Source organism: Letharia lupina (genome assembly GCF_014066315.1).
Source record: "Letharia lupina isolate WasteWater1 chromosome Unknown contig_16, whole genome shotgun sequence".
In the NCBI taxonomy this organism is placed as follows: Eukaryota; Fungi; Ascomycota; class Lecanoromycetes; order Lecanorales; family Parmeliaceae; genus Letharia; species Letharia lupina.
In genome coordinates, this window is record NW_023502985.1 from 240,300 (window position 1) to 252,766 (window position 12,467).

The following is a 12,467-nucleotide window of genomic DNA, read 5'->3' on the forward strand; positions in this document are numbered from 1 at the left end:
AGCATCTCAACATTGATGCCAAGACCCATGACGCTTCGCCGACAGCCGCGCGCTTCTTGCCTGAGGCCAATCGTCCGACATCCGCCTCCGTATTGGATTACTTAATTATTGAACAATCAAAGTCCTTCACACTCAAATCATGGCTGTACCGCACAATGTACCTTTCCCGTCAGGCGGGACTTGGTTCGATACGCTCCATAAAACATTCGACGACGTCCCTGTCCAAGCCAATAACGACAATGCCATCCCCACCAGCGACTTCCTTGAAGCAGCGGAGTCCCTCACAACGCTTTTTGGTGAGCTAGCACCTCCTGAGCTACTTTCATTCCGTTGAAAAGTGCCAGGCTTACAAATGGGCAGATGTGCTAGGCTCAATGGCATTTACACCCGTCAAGAATGACATGATTGGCAATATCAAGGTCTCAACTCCTCTCCGCGCTGCACCCTCTCATCCCAGAGAATTTTCGACTGACTGGTACAAGAAAGTCCGCGACCGACAGCTAGCCACCCCCGCCGACTCAGAAACACTTCAATCTCTTGTCACCAATGAGCTCAAGACGAAGAAGCACACCGCAGCGGAAGGTCTGCTCTGGCTTGTCCGGTTCGTCCAATCTTTGTACCCTGAACCTAATAACGAGCCTCAACTGACAACGTACTCCAGCGCTCTCGATTTCACCTCGCAGGGTATTCGCAGCAACCTCCAAAATCCCTCCCACGAGCTCTCCGCCTCCTTCCGCACAGCTTACGGCAATACGCTGAAACCTCATCACTCCTTCATGGTGAAACCGATCTTTAGCGCAGCCATGTCAGCAACGCCGTATCGAAAGGACTTCTATGCCAAGTTGGGAGATGATCAGGCCAAGGTGGATGAGGCGGCGGGGAAGTGGTTAGAGGCGCTAGAGAAGCAGGTGTCAATACTTAAACAATTTCAGGCGAGAAAGGAGGCCAAATGGTAAAGTGTGCGACTAGGGCAATTGATGTGGGATCGAGTTGCTGCAGGGTCACGTACGTGCTATGTATGACTAGATTATAGACGATATGGACGCATAGATGAAAAACAACAGCGGCCAGTAGACGTCAGTTGGTACAATCGAATCGTCGAGAGCTGGATGAATACATCTAAGCTACCCATCAAGTCAGTTCACAGTATTGAGAAGAGGGTCATTCATCACGCTAGATTGAGCATCTCTTGGCATTGGCATTTGAACCGATGTTCCAACCTATCATTGATGCCCATCTCCATCAAGCGATAAGCGAGAATAAGTCCTTATCTCCGATGTCGCGCTCGGTTGCGCCACCCATGCACAATGACGGCGGACGACGACAAAACAAAAAAAAAAAAAAAAAAAAAAAATCTCTTTGCATTTTTCTTATTCGCAATTTCTAGTAACTCTCTTCAAAATATTCTTTTTAGAATTTTTCTCAACTCTTCGAGAGGTACTTTTTGAGGCACTCTTTAAGGGCTACTCTCCGGGGTACTCTCCCGGATACTCTCCGGGGTATTCTTCCGGGTACTCTTCGAGGTACTTTCTGGGGTACTCTCCCGGGTACTCTTCCGGGTACTTACGACGGATCATAAATGAAGTTCTTCGCAAAAAAAAATAAAAAATAAAAAAATTACGGGACTTTCCGCGGAACTTCCCGCCAATTTTTTTTTTTTTTCGAGTGATTTCTCATTTCTCGAGTAAATCTTTAAGAAACCCCTCGAGTAACCCTCCAAGTACTCTCTAAAATACCCTCCTCGAGTACCTCCAAAAGTATACCCTCGAATACTCTTCTAAATCCCCCTCAAGTATCCCCTAAAATATCCTCTAAAGTATCTCTCTAAGATATTTCAAATCGCGGGAAGAAAAAAAATATTAAAGAAAAAAAATTGGGTTTGGTTTTGTCGTAGCACCAGTAGTGTCAGCCGTCGTCCGCCGTCACAATGCACCATCCATGCAATAAGAGATCGCTGAGGCCCACCAAGCTCCTCCGAGGCGCGTGGGAGATATGCTGGCCACAGCCAAGGAGGTAAATTTTCCCTTCCACAAACACAGACGCTCCTCGATATCAACTATCTTCGGGCATCGCCGATAAAAGTAGGTGAAAATTTTTGACTCCTTGATTTGGCAATGTGCGTCTCTCATTAATCGGTATACCCTCTACTTGGCGAGAGACTAACGTTCAATGAGCGTGGGCATCGCGATAGTATTCATACCCACTGGACCCAACGTTTCAAAGACGATGCGACGATAGCTTATTATCTCAGGGCAGCTTTAATATAACGACCCCAAGGTTGCAATGGACCCATTTTCTGCCTTCGGCTTCGCCAGCAATATTTGCCAACTCTGAGACCTAGGCGGCAGATCAGTACCACGCGGCCTCGAAGTGTACAGATCCGCCGATGGCGCCTCATTTATCAAGAGCGAGTTGCCGTCCATCGCCGATGCCGTTGCAGGATTCTGTAGCGCGAAAGTTTTCTGCGGACTGGAGATCTCGTGCTGACGTCAGTCCAACGTTTTGTGTTGAACAGGGACACGGTGCTCAATGTTCGATCTGGTTCCGTGCAGAGGGATAGATGGGTTGGGAGGAGAAGACGTAGTGAAAGTATTGCGGGTTCAGAATTGACTGTGTTGAAAATGTCGATTTGACCTTGTGTCTGAAGCGGAAGAAGAGGAACGAATGTATTGAGAAAAGATGGGTTGAAAGAATAGTACGGAGTTCAAGAGTGGCGATGTTCAAAACCGACTGTGTTGGAAATTTCGACTTAACTTTTTGTTGAACGAGAAGATATTCGCCCCTCCTGTTCAGCTCTTCAACTTATAAGGAAGAAGGCGGTCGTCTCCTGGGTTTCAATGATGATGGAGACAAATCCAACGTGATCGTGTGGTGCTATAGTAATGAGTCTCAACGACCTCTGATCTAGATAAACTAGATAGAAGGGATATAAAGGATGATATGCAGAAAACTAAACCGTTCGATGTCCGTATCCCTCTTCAAATGTAACAGAATATGTAGATTACCGATCACAATGGGAAGGAATGAACGGATGACTACCTCTGAATCTCAGACGTCAAACCAACACGAGGTAAGTACTCATCGCGACCCAATCTCCAACTCCACACCCAAAGGACCCATCCCAGTCACCGCAGGCGATATTTTCGTCGGTACCGAGCCAACTTCCGTTGCTGTCAGTACAGCGTTGCCACCCAATGTTGCGCCAGCTACCGTCGCATTCAACGCAATGCCTTCCGCACCAAGGCCTCTTGGATTGAAAGGATTGATACCCTTGCCAGTGATCATATACTGATTCATGACATTTTCGAAAGGGGAGCCCGCTTCATAGATGTAGACGGAGACGTAAGGGTCTCTGAAGATGTCTTTTGGAAATTTAGATTCAAACGATGGAGGGCTTTTAGACGGGGGTATCCAGGGTAGATGGCATTGCAAAAGATTGTTGGCAGGAAATGTCGTCAAAAATTGAGTAGGGTAGGCAAGGAAGTGACACATACCACTCACGATCCATACACCCCCAGAATGCCGCCCTTCAACACAGTATTTGTCAACTCCAGTCGTGGCAGACTGCACTGTCCTCCAGTCCATGTTTATACTAGGCGACCGCACTCTCCCAGCAGCATCGGCGTGCATAAGCAATGCCAAGCGTGCCGATTCTGCCGTTAAGTACACAATGAGCCATGGATCAGCAATCCGTCCTTAAACGCGCGACGAAGTCCCGTTGAGGATAATCTCGTAGGAAAACCCACTGAAACGCCAAATCATCGGAAGCTGTACCATGTCTCGCGGCCAAGTATTCTTGAGTGCGCTGAACCGTGGCTGGAAGAATGCCGGCTCTGCAAAGATACGACCTGCGTCCATCTGGCCATCGGGATCGGTTCTGGCAAATGGTAACGCTTGAGCAACTGCGGTGCTGTCAGAAGCTGAAGGTCGCCCGTATAGGTTGGAGGAGCAGATCATCGAGGTGCTCTCTATGGTGATGGCCAGGAAAAAGGGTGTGAAGATTGCTAGCAGGAGAAGCATGGTGGCCGTGTGGGCAAATCATCTTCACTGCTGACTGGAAATTCATGATCTCCTCATATATGTCTAAAGCGCTTCTGTGGAGATCCTCGGCTCGCGCAAGTGTTGTGGTTTGGGGACACGCGTGGGGAGCAGATGACTCCGAGTAAAAGGTTGAAGCGATAGGCCTTCCGAGCTGCATGAATTGCCCGGCGTCCTTCAGGGTCCACGGCATCTCAGATCTGACTTCTGCGGCTACGAGACAGCGTAGATGATTAATCATTTCCAGCCTTGGCAGGAGAATGCGGTGAAGCGGCTATCGCATTTCCAGTTCAGCTCCCACCACTCTAGCGGCAATATCTGCGTGGTTTGCATGCTGGTGTAAGGTCACACTGTGTTGATGATGATTTACAGGACGTATTGAAGAGCGACGCCTGAGTGAGAGGAGGAAAAGACGGGTTGAAAGGAAGATACGAGGTTCAAGAGGGAGGATGTTCAAAACTGAAGGTGTTCTTTATGTTGAAAGATGAAAATTTCGAAGAGCGATGTTTATACACGAAGAAAAAAAAGACGGGTTGAACGAAGACCCCGAAAGTAGTCTCAGCTTTCATCTGACTCAGTCCATGGCAGTTTTCAAAACCCGAAATGCTTAACCCATTGACGAGATTCGTGACACTTGCGATACTCTACCTCACTCGAGACATTCCAAAGAGCACAAATGGTAACTAGTAGAGTCGAACCGAAGGCAAAATGCAGGTGCCTCGGCCAATATGTCGACGAAAACCCCAGCGAAGTATTTTATACCACATCCCCGTGAGGGGCGAACGTATATTTACCTTCCTGATACAGGTAGGTCTTCCTCGTATATACGGTCGAGAATGAGCGATCAACTCGATTGCCATGTAAGAGATAGCTCTTTCCACTGCATCAGAGCAAGCTCACTAGATGCTAATAAAGCCTGCACACACTCAACATTGCTGTATATTTCAATCTATCGCCGTTGTGACCGTCAACGTACTGCATACCTACCTACTCGATCCTCCCTAGAAACCCACAAAACGAGCAATGCTATTCAGCGACGAGAACCACTGACGAAGATTTGCCCATCACTTCTGCCGTAGTTGATATGGTTGATGACAGGAATACTTGGCGTTGGAAGTATTCGATGAGGAGAAAGGTCATTGTTGTCAGGAGTGGCTACTAGCTGAGGCCGACGATGTTTCCGCGGATGAGGAGTCACTGCATATTTGCATTGCACCAAGAAAGTCATCTTCTTGAGTATTCCTGTATGTGACTTGATCGCTTGTCAAACAGGCTCAACAATCGGGTCCGAGCTACCTTCGCTAACTATGCATGCGTGAAACTAGAAAAGTAAAGGACGTTTCTGGAAATTGTACACAAGAATAGAAGGCGATAAGTCGACTGCAATCCATACACCCAGTGCTTGCCTCACCTGGTCACGATGGATGCGATAGACGCCTGTCAAATTCGTTGCGCTGAAAAGTCGGGTTCCTACTCCTCTCCCAGACCCTCAACCTTCCTCAAAAACTCTCTCACTCTCGCCAAGTCCACATCTTCACCACCTTCACTCTCAACGGCAGTACGGAGGCCACCAATCAGTTGATCAAGCTGGCCCTCCTCAAGACTCAAGCACAAGCATACCAGCTTCCTCAGCTGCGTCTCCAACTCCGACGACTGATCCTGCAAGTTCTTCGCTTGGGCTTCAAGGCGAGCATTGTTCTTTTGGTAAGCCGTTGTTCGTGCCTTGAGAATGGCCGTCGGCGGTAAAGTGGCAAGGTAGTCACGCTGCTGTGGAAGAATCTGGAGAGGTTGGTTGTGGTCATGCGAGAGTGGAAGTATGGTAGTATCGATATCAAGGCCTGCATCCGCTTCCCCAACTTTGATGTCTGGCCTAATCTCTGCAGGCGAACTGGCGGATCTTCCATTAGCACTTGATGAGAGGTAAGCACGCTGTTGGTCGTTGGCACGGCGCAGGTTAGCAATACGTTGGCGAAGGGCTTTTCTGTCATCCGATCTGCGCTGAAGCTCCGCGAGGCGACGACGTTCTTCGTTCAATAAAGACGTAGTTTCGCGTAATTTGGTGTGGGTTTGATCAATGAGGGATTGTTTCGCCTGAATCTCGGATCGGAAGGAGGATTCGGTGTCGGACAGCAGGGTCGTTATCGCTATCATTCAAGTCAGTGTATTCAAGGCAAGGAAATATAAGGAAACACACATGCTAATAGTTCCTGACTACTCTCAGCAACTTTGCTGATAACGTGATGCCCTATTCTCGTTACTTGGCTGTTCTGGTGCGCGTCCAGCAAGTCTGGATCTCCTCCAACACCAAAATCTGTAGGCTTTAGACCGCCACGATTCGCTATGGTAGGATCGGCGCCAACTTCAAGCAACTGATGAATGATGTTCTTGTTACCAATTCGTGCAGCAAGGTTTAATGCGGTGTCGCCGGACATATCCAATGCATTGACGATTTCTGACATGAACCTCACAAGTGTTATCGTTTTGGGGGCAGGCATAACAAGGTCAGGGTTCTGAAAGGAATTCTGTTGGCTATTTGAAGCACTGCCTTGCCGGACGACGAACTCCAACAGTGATTCGAGATAGTATCGGCAAGCGGCGCTCTTTCCTTTAATAGCTGACGCCACAGCCATGTGATGCAACACAGTTCGGCCGTGGCCATCTCGGATCTCGATGGTAGGACCAAGCAGCTCAAGAAGGTCTGTGAAGCTACCTTGGTCGAGGTTGTTGGTGGTGAGGACGGCACGTATTAATGCAGTCTCGCCTCCTGTGTTCAACCGGTAGATACTTGCACCCTTTTCGATCAGCGCTCGGAGTAGTGATGTGCGGGCCAAAGTGGCAGCCCAATGCAAGGCTGTATGTGCGGTGGCGTCGATAGGAATATCGAGGTCTTCGCCTGATAGGCGAAGTAGTGCAGGATGGTTCGAAAAATCTGTTTGGTTTGGATCGAGGAACAAATTGGTCAGAATCTGTTGCTTTTCGATTGCGGATTTGCTTGTAGGTTGAGGTAAAGGTTGTAGTCCGTTGAGTCTGTAGTCAATGCTAGATTGAGCGTAGTCTTGACCATAAGCGAAAGACTCGTTGGCATCTGTAGGTGTCAGATCTCTCATCGAAGTATCGTAGTCGAGATTTTCGTCAATAGCGAAAGGATCCTGGCTGTTGGAGGGTCGTATGCGTTTTCGAGGTGGTTCATTCATGTCGCCATTCTGTGGTTCATGCATGTTCGAGTAGTAGGGTGTATTGTGCGCTCTTAGCGCAGGGTCGAGCTGACTGTTTCCAAAGCTGTTCTCAGAATGCAGACTTTGCATACTTTGCTGGCTGCTACCGGCATACGCAGAATCTTGGCTATTCCCCATTTGCTGCGATGGCCGTTGAATTGGTTTCACAGGTCTGCTCAGATTTGATGGTGATCCCATCCTGGCCTTGCTGATCGCGTTGACAGCATTTGCTGCTGACTTGGAAATGTTCTTGAAGAAGGTGCCGTTCGGTGACTGCGCAGGAGCCCGATTGTCCGCTCCACCGTTGATCATGTTTCGCTTCCGTTGAGCTGCCATTGCCTGTTCCTTTGTAGGCGTGTCAAGGTTCCCCTGGCCGGCTGTTGTCATGCCATCTTGGCCCATGTCATACTCGAAAAGTGGACGAAGCAGCGCCTCCACGCCGTATTGGCGCGCAAATTCTACGCCTCTTCGGTAGCTGATCCATGTCCCTTGATATCTGCCATATCCTCCCTGCACCTTCTCGTGCTCGCCAGAAAGAATCTCCTTTTCCAAGACTTTCGTTCGTTTCCCCTTTTCAATCCCTGCCACTTTGAGGATTTGCGTTGCGTTCAACCAGGAGTCTTTTCGTCGTCGCATGACTGCTACTTGGTTCACCTCCATCTCATATACAGAGACGCTTGAGTAGACAGCCTGATTGTACAGAGGGTATCAGCTTAGGAACAGGAAGAAGAGGATGCTATATGAGGCAGTCATACAGTATAGATTTGCGGCTTTTGGCCTGGAGGATAATGCTGCTGCTGGATCATTGGCTTCGGATCATGATGATGCCTCGGTGTCGTCTGTTGACTGTATGTCCCATTGACTTGGCCGTAGCTTGGCATGCCATGGGGCATGATATGTTGGTGTCTTGAAGCGGGCGGCGTGGGGGTTGGTGTAGATGCAACAGATTGAGCGCCGTCAAAGGAGTTGAAGGCGGAATGGGAGTGATTGATGCTGTTCCCTACCCCATCGGTGCTATTCTGTGAGTAGATAGGCGGAGGAGGGTACGAGGGCGAGGCGGCATGCACAGCGGACGCCATGATGTGGTACAATTCGGGATTGCAGCTGACAAGGATGGAAGCGGCTGCACGCGAATCGCGCCTTCTCTGCAGCACTGATCTTTAGCACAATATCCGCAGATATAGACTGGTAAGGGAGGTCATGGCCTAGAAACTTACCAGTGTTTTCGGGACTTGGCAGAAATCGTAGAATATGCAGCAATGCAATACGACAGAGCGTGATGGGAGGACGTGTCGCGAGGGTTCGCGTAGAGTGGTGCCGCTAGCTCAGCCCTAGGGCCAAGATGCCTAAGGTTACAAGATAGAGTGTTACAGGTGACATTTACCATCTATTTGTACATTGACCTAAGATATCCCTCTTCGATTATACCAGAGCCATCTACTTCCTCCTAGAGTGTTGCAGCTCTTCAGTCCATTACGAGACACTCTCGATTGCATCCTAAACATGACCCAATTCCAGCTTAATCAGAGAAGACCTACAGGCTAATACCTAATGCCTTGCCTAAGTAACAAACCATCTCAGCATCGTGTTGAGGGAGCAGTATGCGACTATGGAGACTAGGAAACAGAGCGACCAACGCCCATGCTAGATATGCCGCCGTCAATGACGCCAGCTCACGAGCGGTACTCCATGTCTTCCGCGCCCTCCTTCGCCAATGCACATACCTCCCAGATCCAGCAGCACGTCAATACCTTCACGGCCACGTCGTTTCCAGATTTCGCGACTACCACCCTCGCAGTACCCTCCCCTTCTCCAGCCGGCGCCACAAATCTGCCGCACTAGTCCAGCAACGACTCCCTTCCCTGCTGCGGACAGCCCGCAGAGGCCTCGTTTTTCTATGCCGAGCTAACGATGGGCACATGCGACATCTGGGTAAGATTCTGGCGATGACATACGGGCGCGTTGGAAAACGTCGTCACCAACTCCTAAAGGACCTGAAGATCCCAGACGTCCCCGTCGACCAAGCTGTCATCGAAAAGCTCTCAGAGCCAGGCAACCAAGCTGTACCGCATCCTTCTGAGCAGCTTATGACTTTGATTAAATCGCAGGCCAAGCGACGACTTTCTGATTTCTCACGATCCAATACTCCGCGCCCTAAGCTTGTGATACCTGAAGAGAATAGCTGGGGGCGGCCAATGCCAATCAGAAGAGTTCGGAACTTCAAGAGGAGGTGGTACGCCGAGACGCTCGATAGGATCATGCCGCCTCTGCCTGAAGCTGAATGGAACAGACTACGTATGCGGGCGTCTGGACAGTCGCCGTGGGAGGGTCCTGTTACTCGCAGGAAATGGGCTGGCGGTCCAGACGACAAGGAGCGGCGACATCTGGTTGGAGAGCGCGTCAAAGGCCCTTCAACAGGTAGCTGCAGCAAGCCTCACAATATCACAACCCGCTACATGCGCCGCCTCTGGGCGAAGATCTCAGTGCAATGTCCGCTGATAAAGCCGAATGCGGCGAAGAAGTCGGGGTGGGATGTTTTGTGGGGGGATGTCCGAGGTCATGATACAACACGTTTTGCGCTGGGACATAGGGGCGAAGGTGGGTACGATATGTTTAGAGGTGTAGACGAACGCGGCAGGGTCATTGCTGAAGGCAACAGTGCCGGATGAGTAGTCCTCATATTGAAGTATTGAGTTAGGAAAATGCTCACCTTCTAATTATAATTCACTACTTCATAGGATGTATCCTACATATCTGAGCACCGCGCCGAAGACTCAAGCTTGGAGGGAAATGCATCCATTTAATGAGCAAACACGTGATCAGGACATGCATAGATCTTGAGCAAAAGATGTTCAGCCAATCCTAAGCTGCCACGCCTTGGACGCGCCTCATTCGCTATGACTAGGTACTTTATACCCCTCACGGACTTCACCCCCAACATCATTCAGTCCTTCTACCCGCCGCCACAGCAGAGTCGCGATAGCTCATCGCCATTACCGCCTCACTCGCCACACTACCCTACAAGGTACTGAAGATGACTATGACTCCTCTTGCAAAGCCAACCCCCTCCTTTGATACGATGACCAGCCCAAATGAATATTAAAAGCTCTGGATCTAGCATTCAAGCATGCCTGGGGGTGGGTTCTTAGAACTTGATGGGTGACATCTGTTTGGCCTAAAGGCAGATCTGTAGTCTACATACAACATTCAAGAAATAGCCGTGTGTCTATGCCAGGAATCGCATCTGCACCTCGTCCATCAAGCACGGATTTCCAAACTCGATATCGAACCACTCAACCTTGTGCCCTCCTCCTCCTACGCACCTTGATACAAGCAGACATAGACGGCACGTTTGCATCTCCAAAGACAATGCTCTCAGGTCGCTCGGCAATGGGCTGGATCTCGTAGTTGAGAGTGAGGTAAGCAACCATGAGCTTGAGGTTCTGAACAGCGAACCAGCGGCCGGGACTGCGACCTGTTAGCAAATTTCGATTCGCTTCTTTGCTACCTTGGTTGATAAGTGGCAGTGCCCAACATTGCTGTTAATGGCTTGAGACAAATGCACTGACCAGGCATAACGACCATAACTCCACCCCAGAAACGTGTCGCTGATGTCAGTTGCATCGACCTTCTCGTGGCTGGGAACATTACTCTCGGACCTCATCACCGCGAAGCGAAAAGGGTTATACTCGTACGGCTTATCATACAAATCCCCGTCCATGTGCACAGCTTGCACGGGTACTCCCAGCCAGGTGCCTTGAGGAACATGAGTACCGTTTGGTAAGGTGACACCGTCTGGAGATACCACGGCCCTCAGTAAGCCGCGGGTTTGAATGGAACTGCGTCGTATGCTTTCCCGTATGGCGCTGTCCGTGAGTACCAGCTTCTTCAAGGCTGTCGGATCCGCCCAGTCGCCTTCCGATTTGAATACGCTGGCTGCCTCTGAGCGCAAGCGCTCGTATGCGTCGAGCGAGGGGCCGCTGCTTATGATGTCTAGGAAGAGATTGCTGGCGACTAGGGAAGTTGATGCGAGCGTTGCGAAGGACTGTGGGTCTATACCGTCAGAGAATGGTATGTTTGCGCATTTCCAGATGTCAAAGGTCTAGGACTCACAAGGACCAGAAATTGGTCAGCAACGTATTCCGCGCTCTGATGGGCGATTTCTTTATCCTTCATGATCACTCTCACGCTCTGGGTGAGAAAATCCTGCGATTCGTTCCTCATTGTTGCGTCGTCCTGCTCACACGCGACTTCGTGCATGCGTTGCTTGACGATAGGCGTAAGGACTTTCTTGACTCTGGCTTTGCAGATTCGGAAAGGCAGAATGAGCAGCAAGCCAACGATAGGACGGATGATCGGGGGCAATTGCCCACTAAGAAGGATACCTAGGAACCTGTCAAGCTTGGTTTCAACGCACATCTGGGAAGTACTGATGGAGTACCGATTCCCATCAAAGTTTTGAAATGGGTCAAAACCCGTAAGAAGTGCTGATCACGACATAACGTCAAGCCAAACAAAGCTCGAACCCCAGTTCTATCCCCAATATCTTTGAAAGTCTGCATCAAGTTCACCTCGTGCCAATTCTTCTCGTCCATCCCCATGGCACAGTCGACACTGGCACCCATCTCCTCAGAGACATCAGCTTGGACCTTGTCGAGATTGCGTGTGAGGAAGCGGCCAACGATCTTGTCCATGAAGGCAATAGTTGTCTTGTGATCTACGGTAGACATCATGGCACCCAAAGCGCGCCTCTTACTTCGGACAGGCCATACGGAAAGTACGGTGTCAGATTGCGTCGTGAGCCATTTGATGTAGTCCTGGGGAAGCAGGATCTGCGGTTGGAAGCTGAAGTCCGACACAACGAAAGGTTGACCTTTTTTGCTGAACTAACGGGTGAAGGTGAGATTTTCTATGGCAAGTAAAGATACAGAGAGATCTACCTTCGTATATGCCTCTTGCAAAACCTGTGTACAACTGATTAGCTGTCGCAATGACGCTCGTGTCGTCTTGAAGACTTCGTCTCGAAGGTCGGCCCAAGGGAGGCCGTTAGCGAACGTGGTGTCAACGCTCAAGGAACGAATGATGAGCATGAAAATACAGATGGCTAGGATACCACACAGAAGGGTGACTTCCAGGTGTACGTCCATCTTGGGAGTAAGTGGTGGGAATTATAGAGAAGTGAAAGCTGCTTGAGAAGCAGTGAGGAGACGATGC

The 12,467-nt window shown here is 49.8% G+C and overlaps 5 protein-coding genes across 5 annotated transcripts; 2 read left to right on the plus strand and 3 right to left on the minus strand.

Moving 5' to 3' along the window:
• Positions 1 to 139: 139 nt before the first annotated feature.
• On the plus strand, positions 140 to 956 carry HO133_002878 (uncharacterized protein; the record flags this gene model as incomplete). The annotated part of the gene is made up of 4 exons (XM_037293803.1): positions 140 to 296; positions 361 to 419; positions 483 to 601; positions 662 to 956. 4 exons carry the CDS (start codon positions 140 to 142, stop codon positions 954 to 956), a joined length of 630 nt encoding a protein of 209 aa, XP_037149881.1.
• Positions 957 to 3,078: 2,122 nt separating this feature from the next.
• Positions 3,079 to 3,585, minus strand: HO133_002879 (uncharacterized protein; the record flags this gene model as incomplete). The annotated part of the gene is made up of 2 exons (XM_037293804.1): positions 3,079 to 3,362; positions 3,495 to 3,585. 2 exons carry the CDS (start codon positions 3,583 to 3,585, stop codon positions 3,079 to 3,081), a joined length of 375 nt encoding a protein of 124 aa, XP_037149882.1.
• A 1,923-nt stretch (positions 3,586 to 5,508) lies between these two features.
• Positions 5,509 to 8,332, minus strand: HO133_002880 (uncharacterized protein; the record flags this gene model as incomplete). The annotated part of the gene is made up of 3 exons (XM_037293805.1): positions 5,509 to 6,182; positions 6,233 to 7,943; positions 8,009 to 8,332. 3 exons carry the CDS (start codon positions 8,330 to 8,332, stop codon positions 5,509 to 5,511), a joined length of 2,709 nt encoding a protein of 902 aa, XP_037149883.1.
• Positions 8,333 to 8,854: 522 nt separating this feature from the next.
• HO133_002881 (uncharacterized protein) lies at positions 8,855 to 9,922 on the plus strand (the record flags this gene model as incomplete). Its single annotated transcript, XM_037293806.1, has 1 exon — positions 8,855 to 9,922. One exon carries the CDS (start codon positions 8,855 to 8,857, stop codon positions 9,920 to 9,922), a length of 1,068 nt encoding a protein of 355 aa, XP_037149884.1.
• Positions 9,923 to 10,546: 624 nt separating this feature from the next.
• Positions 10,547 to 12,400, minus strand: HO133_002882 (uncharacterized protein; the record flags this gene model as incomplete). The annotated part of the gene is given in 5 exon segments (XM_037293807.1): positions 10,547 to 10,721; positions 10,823 to 11,355; positions 11,367 to 11,638; positions 11,695 to 12,139; positions 12,194 to 12,400. The coding sequence occupies 5 exon segments, from the start codon at positions 12,398 to 12,400 to the stop codon at positions 10,547 to 10,549; spliced, it is 1,632 nt and encodes a 543-aa protein (XP_037149885.1).
• Between the last annotated feature and the right edge of the window lie 67 nt (positions 12,401 to 12,467).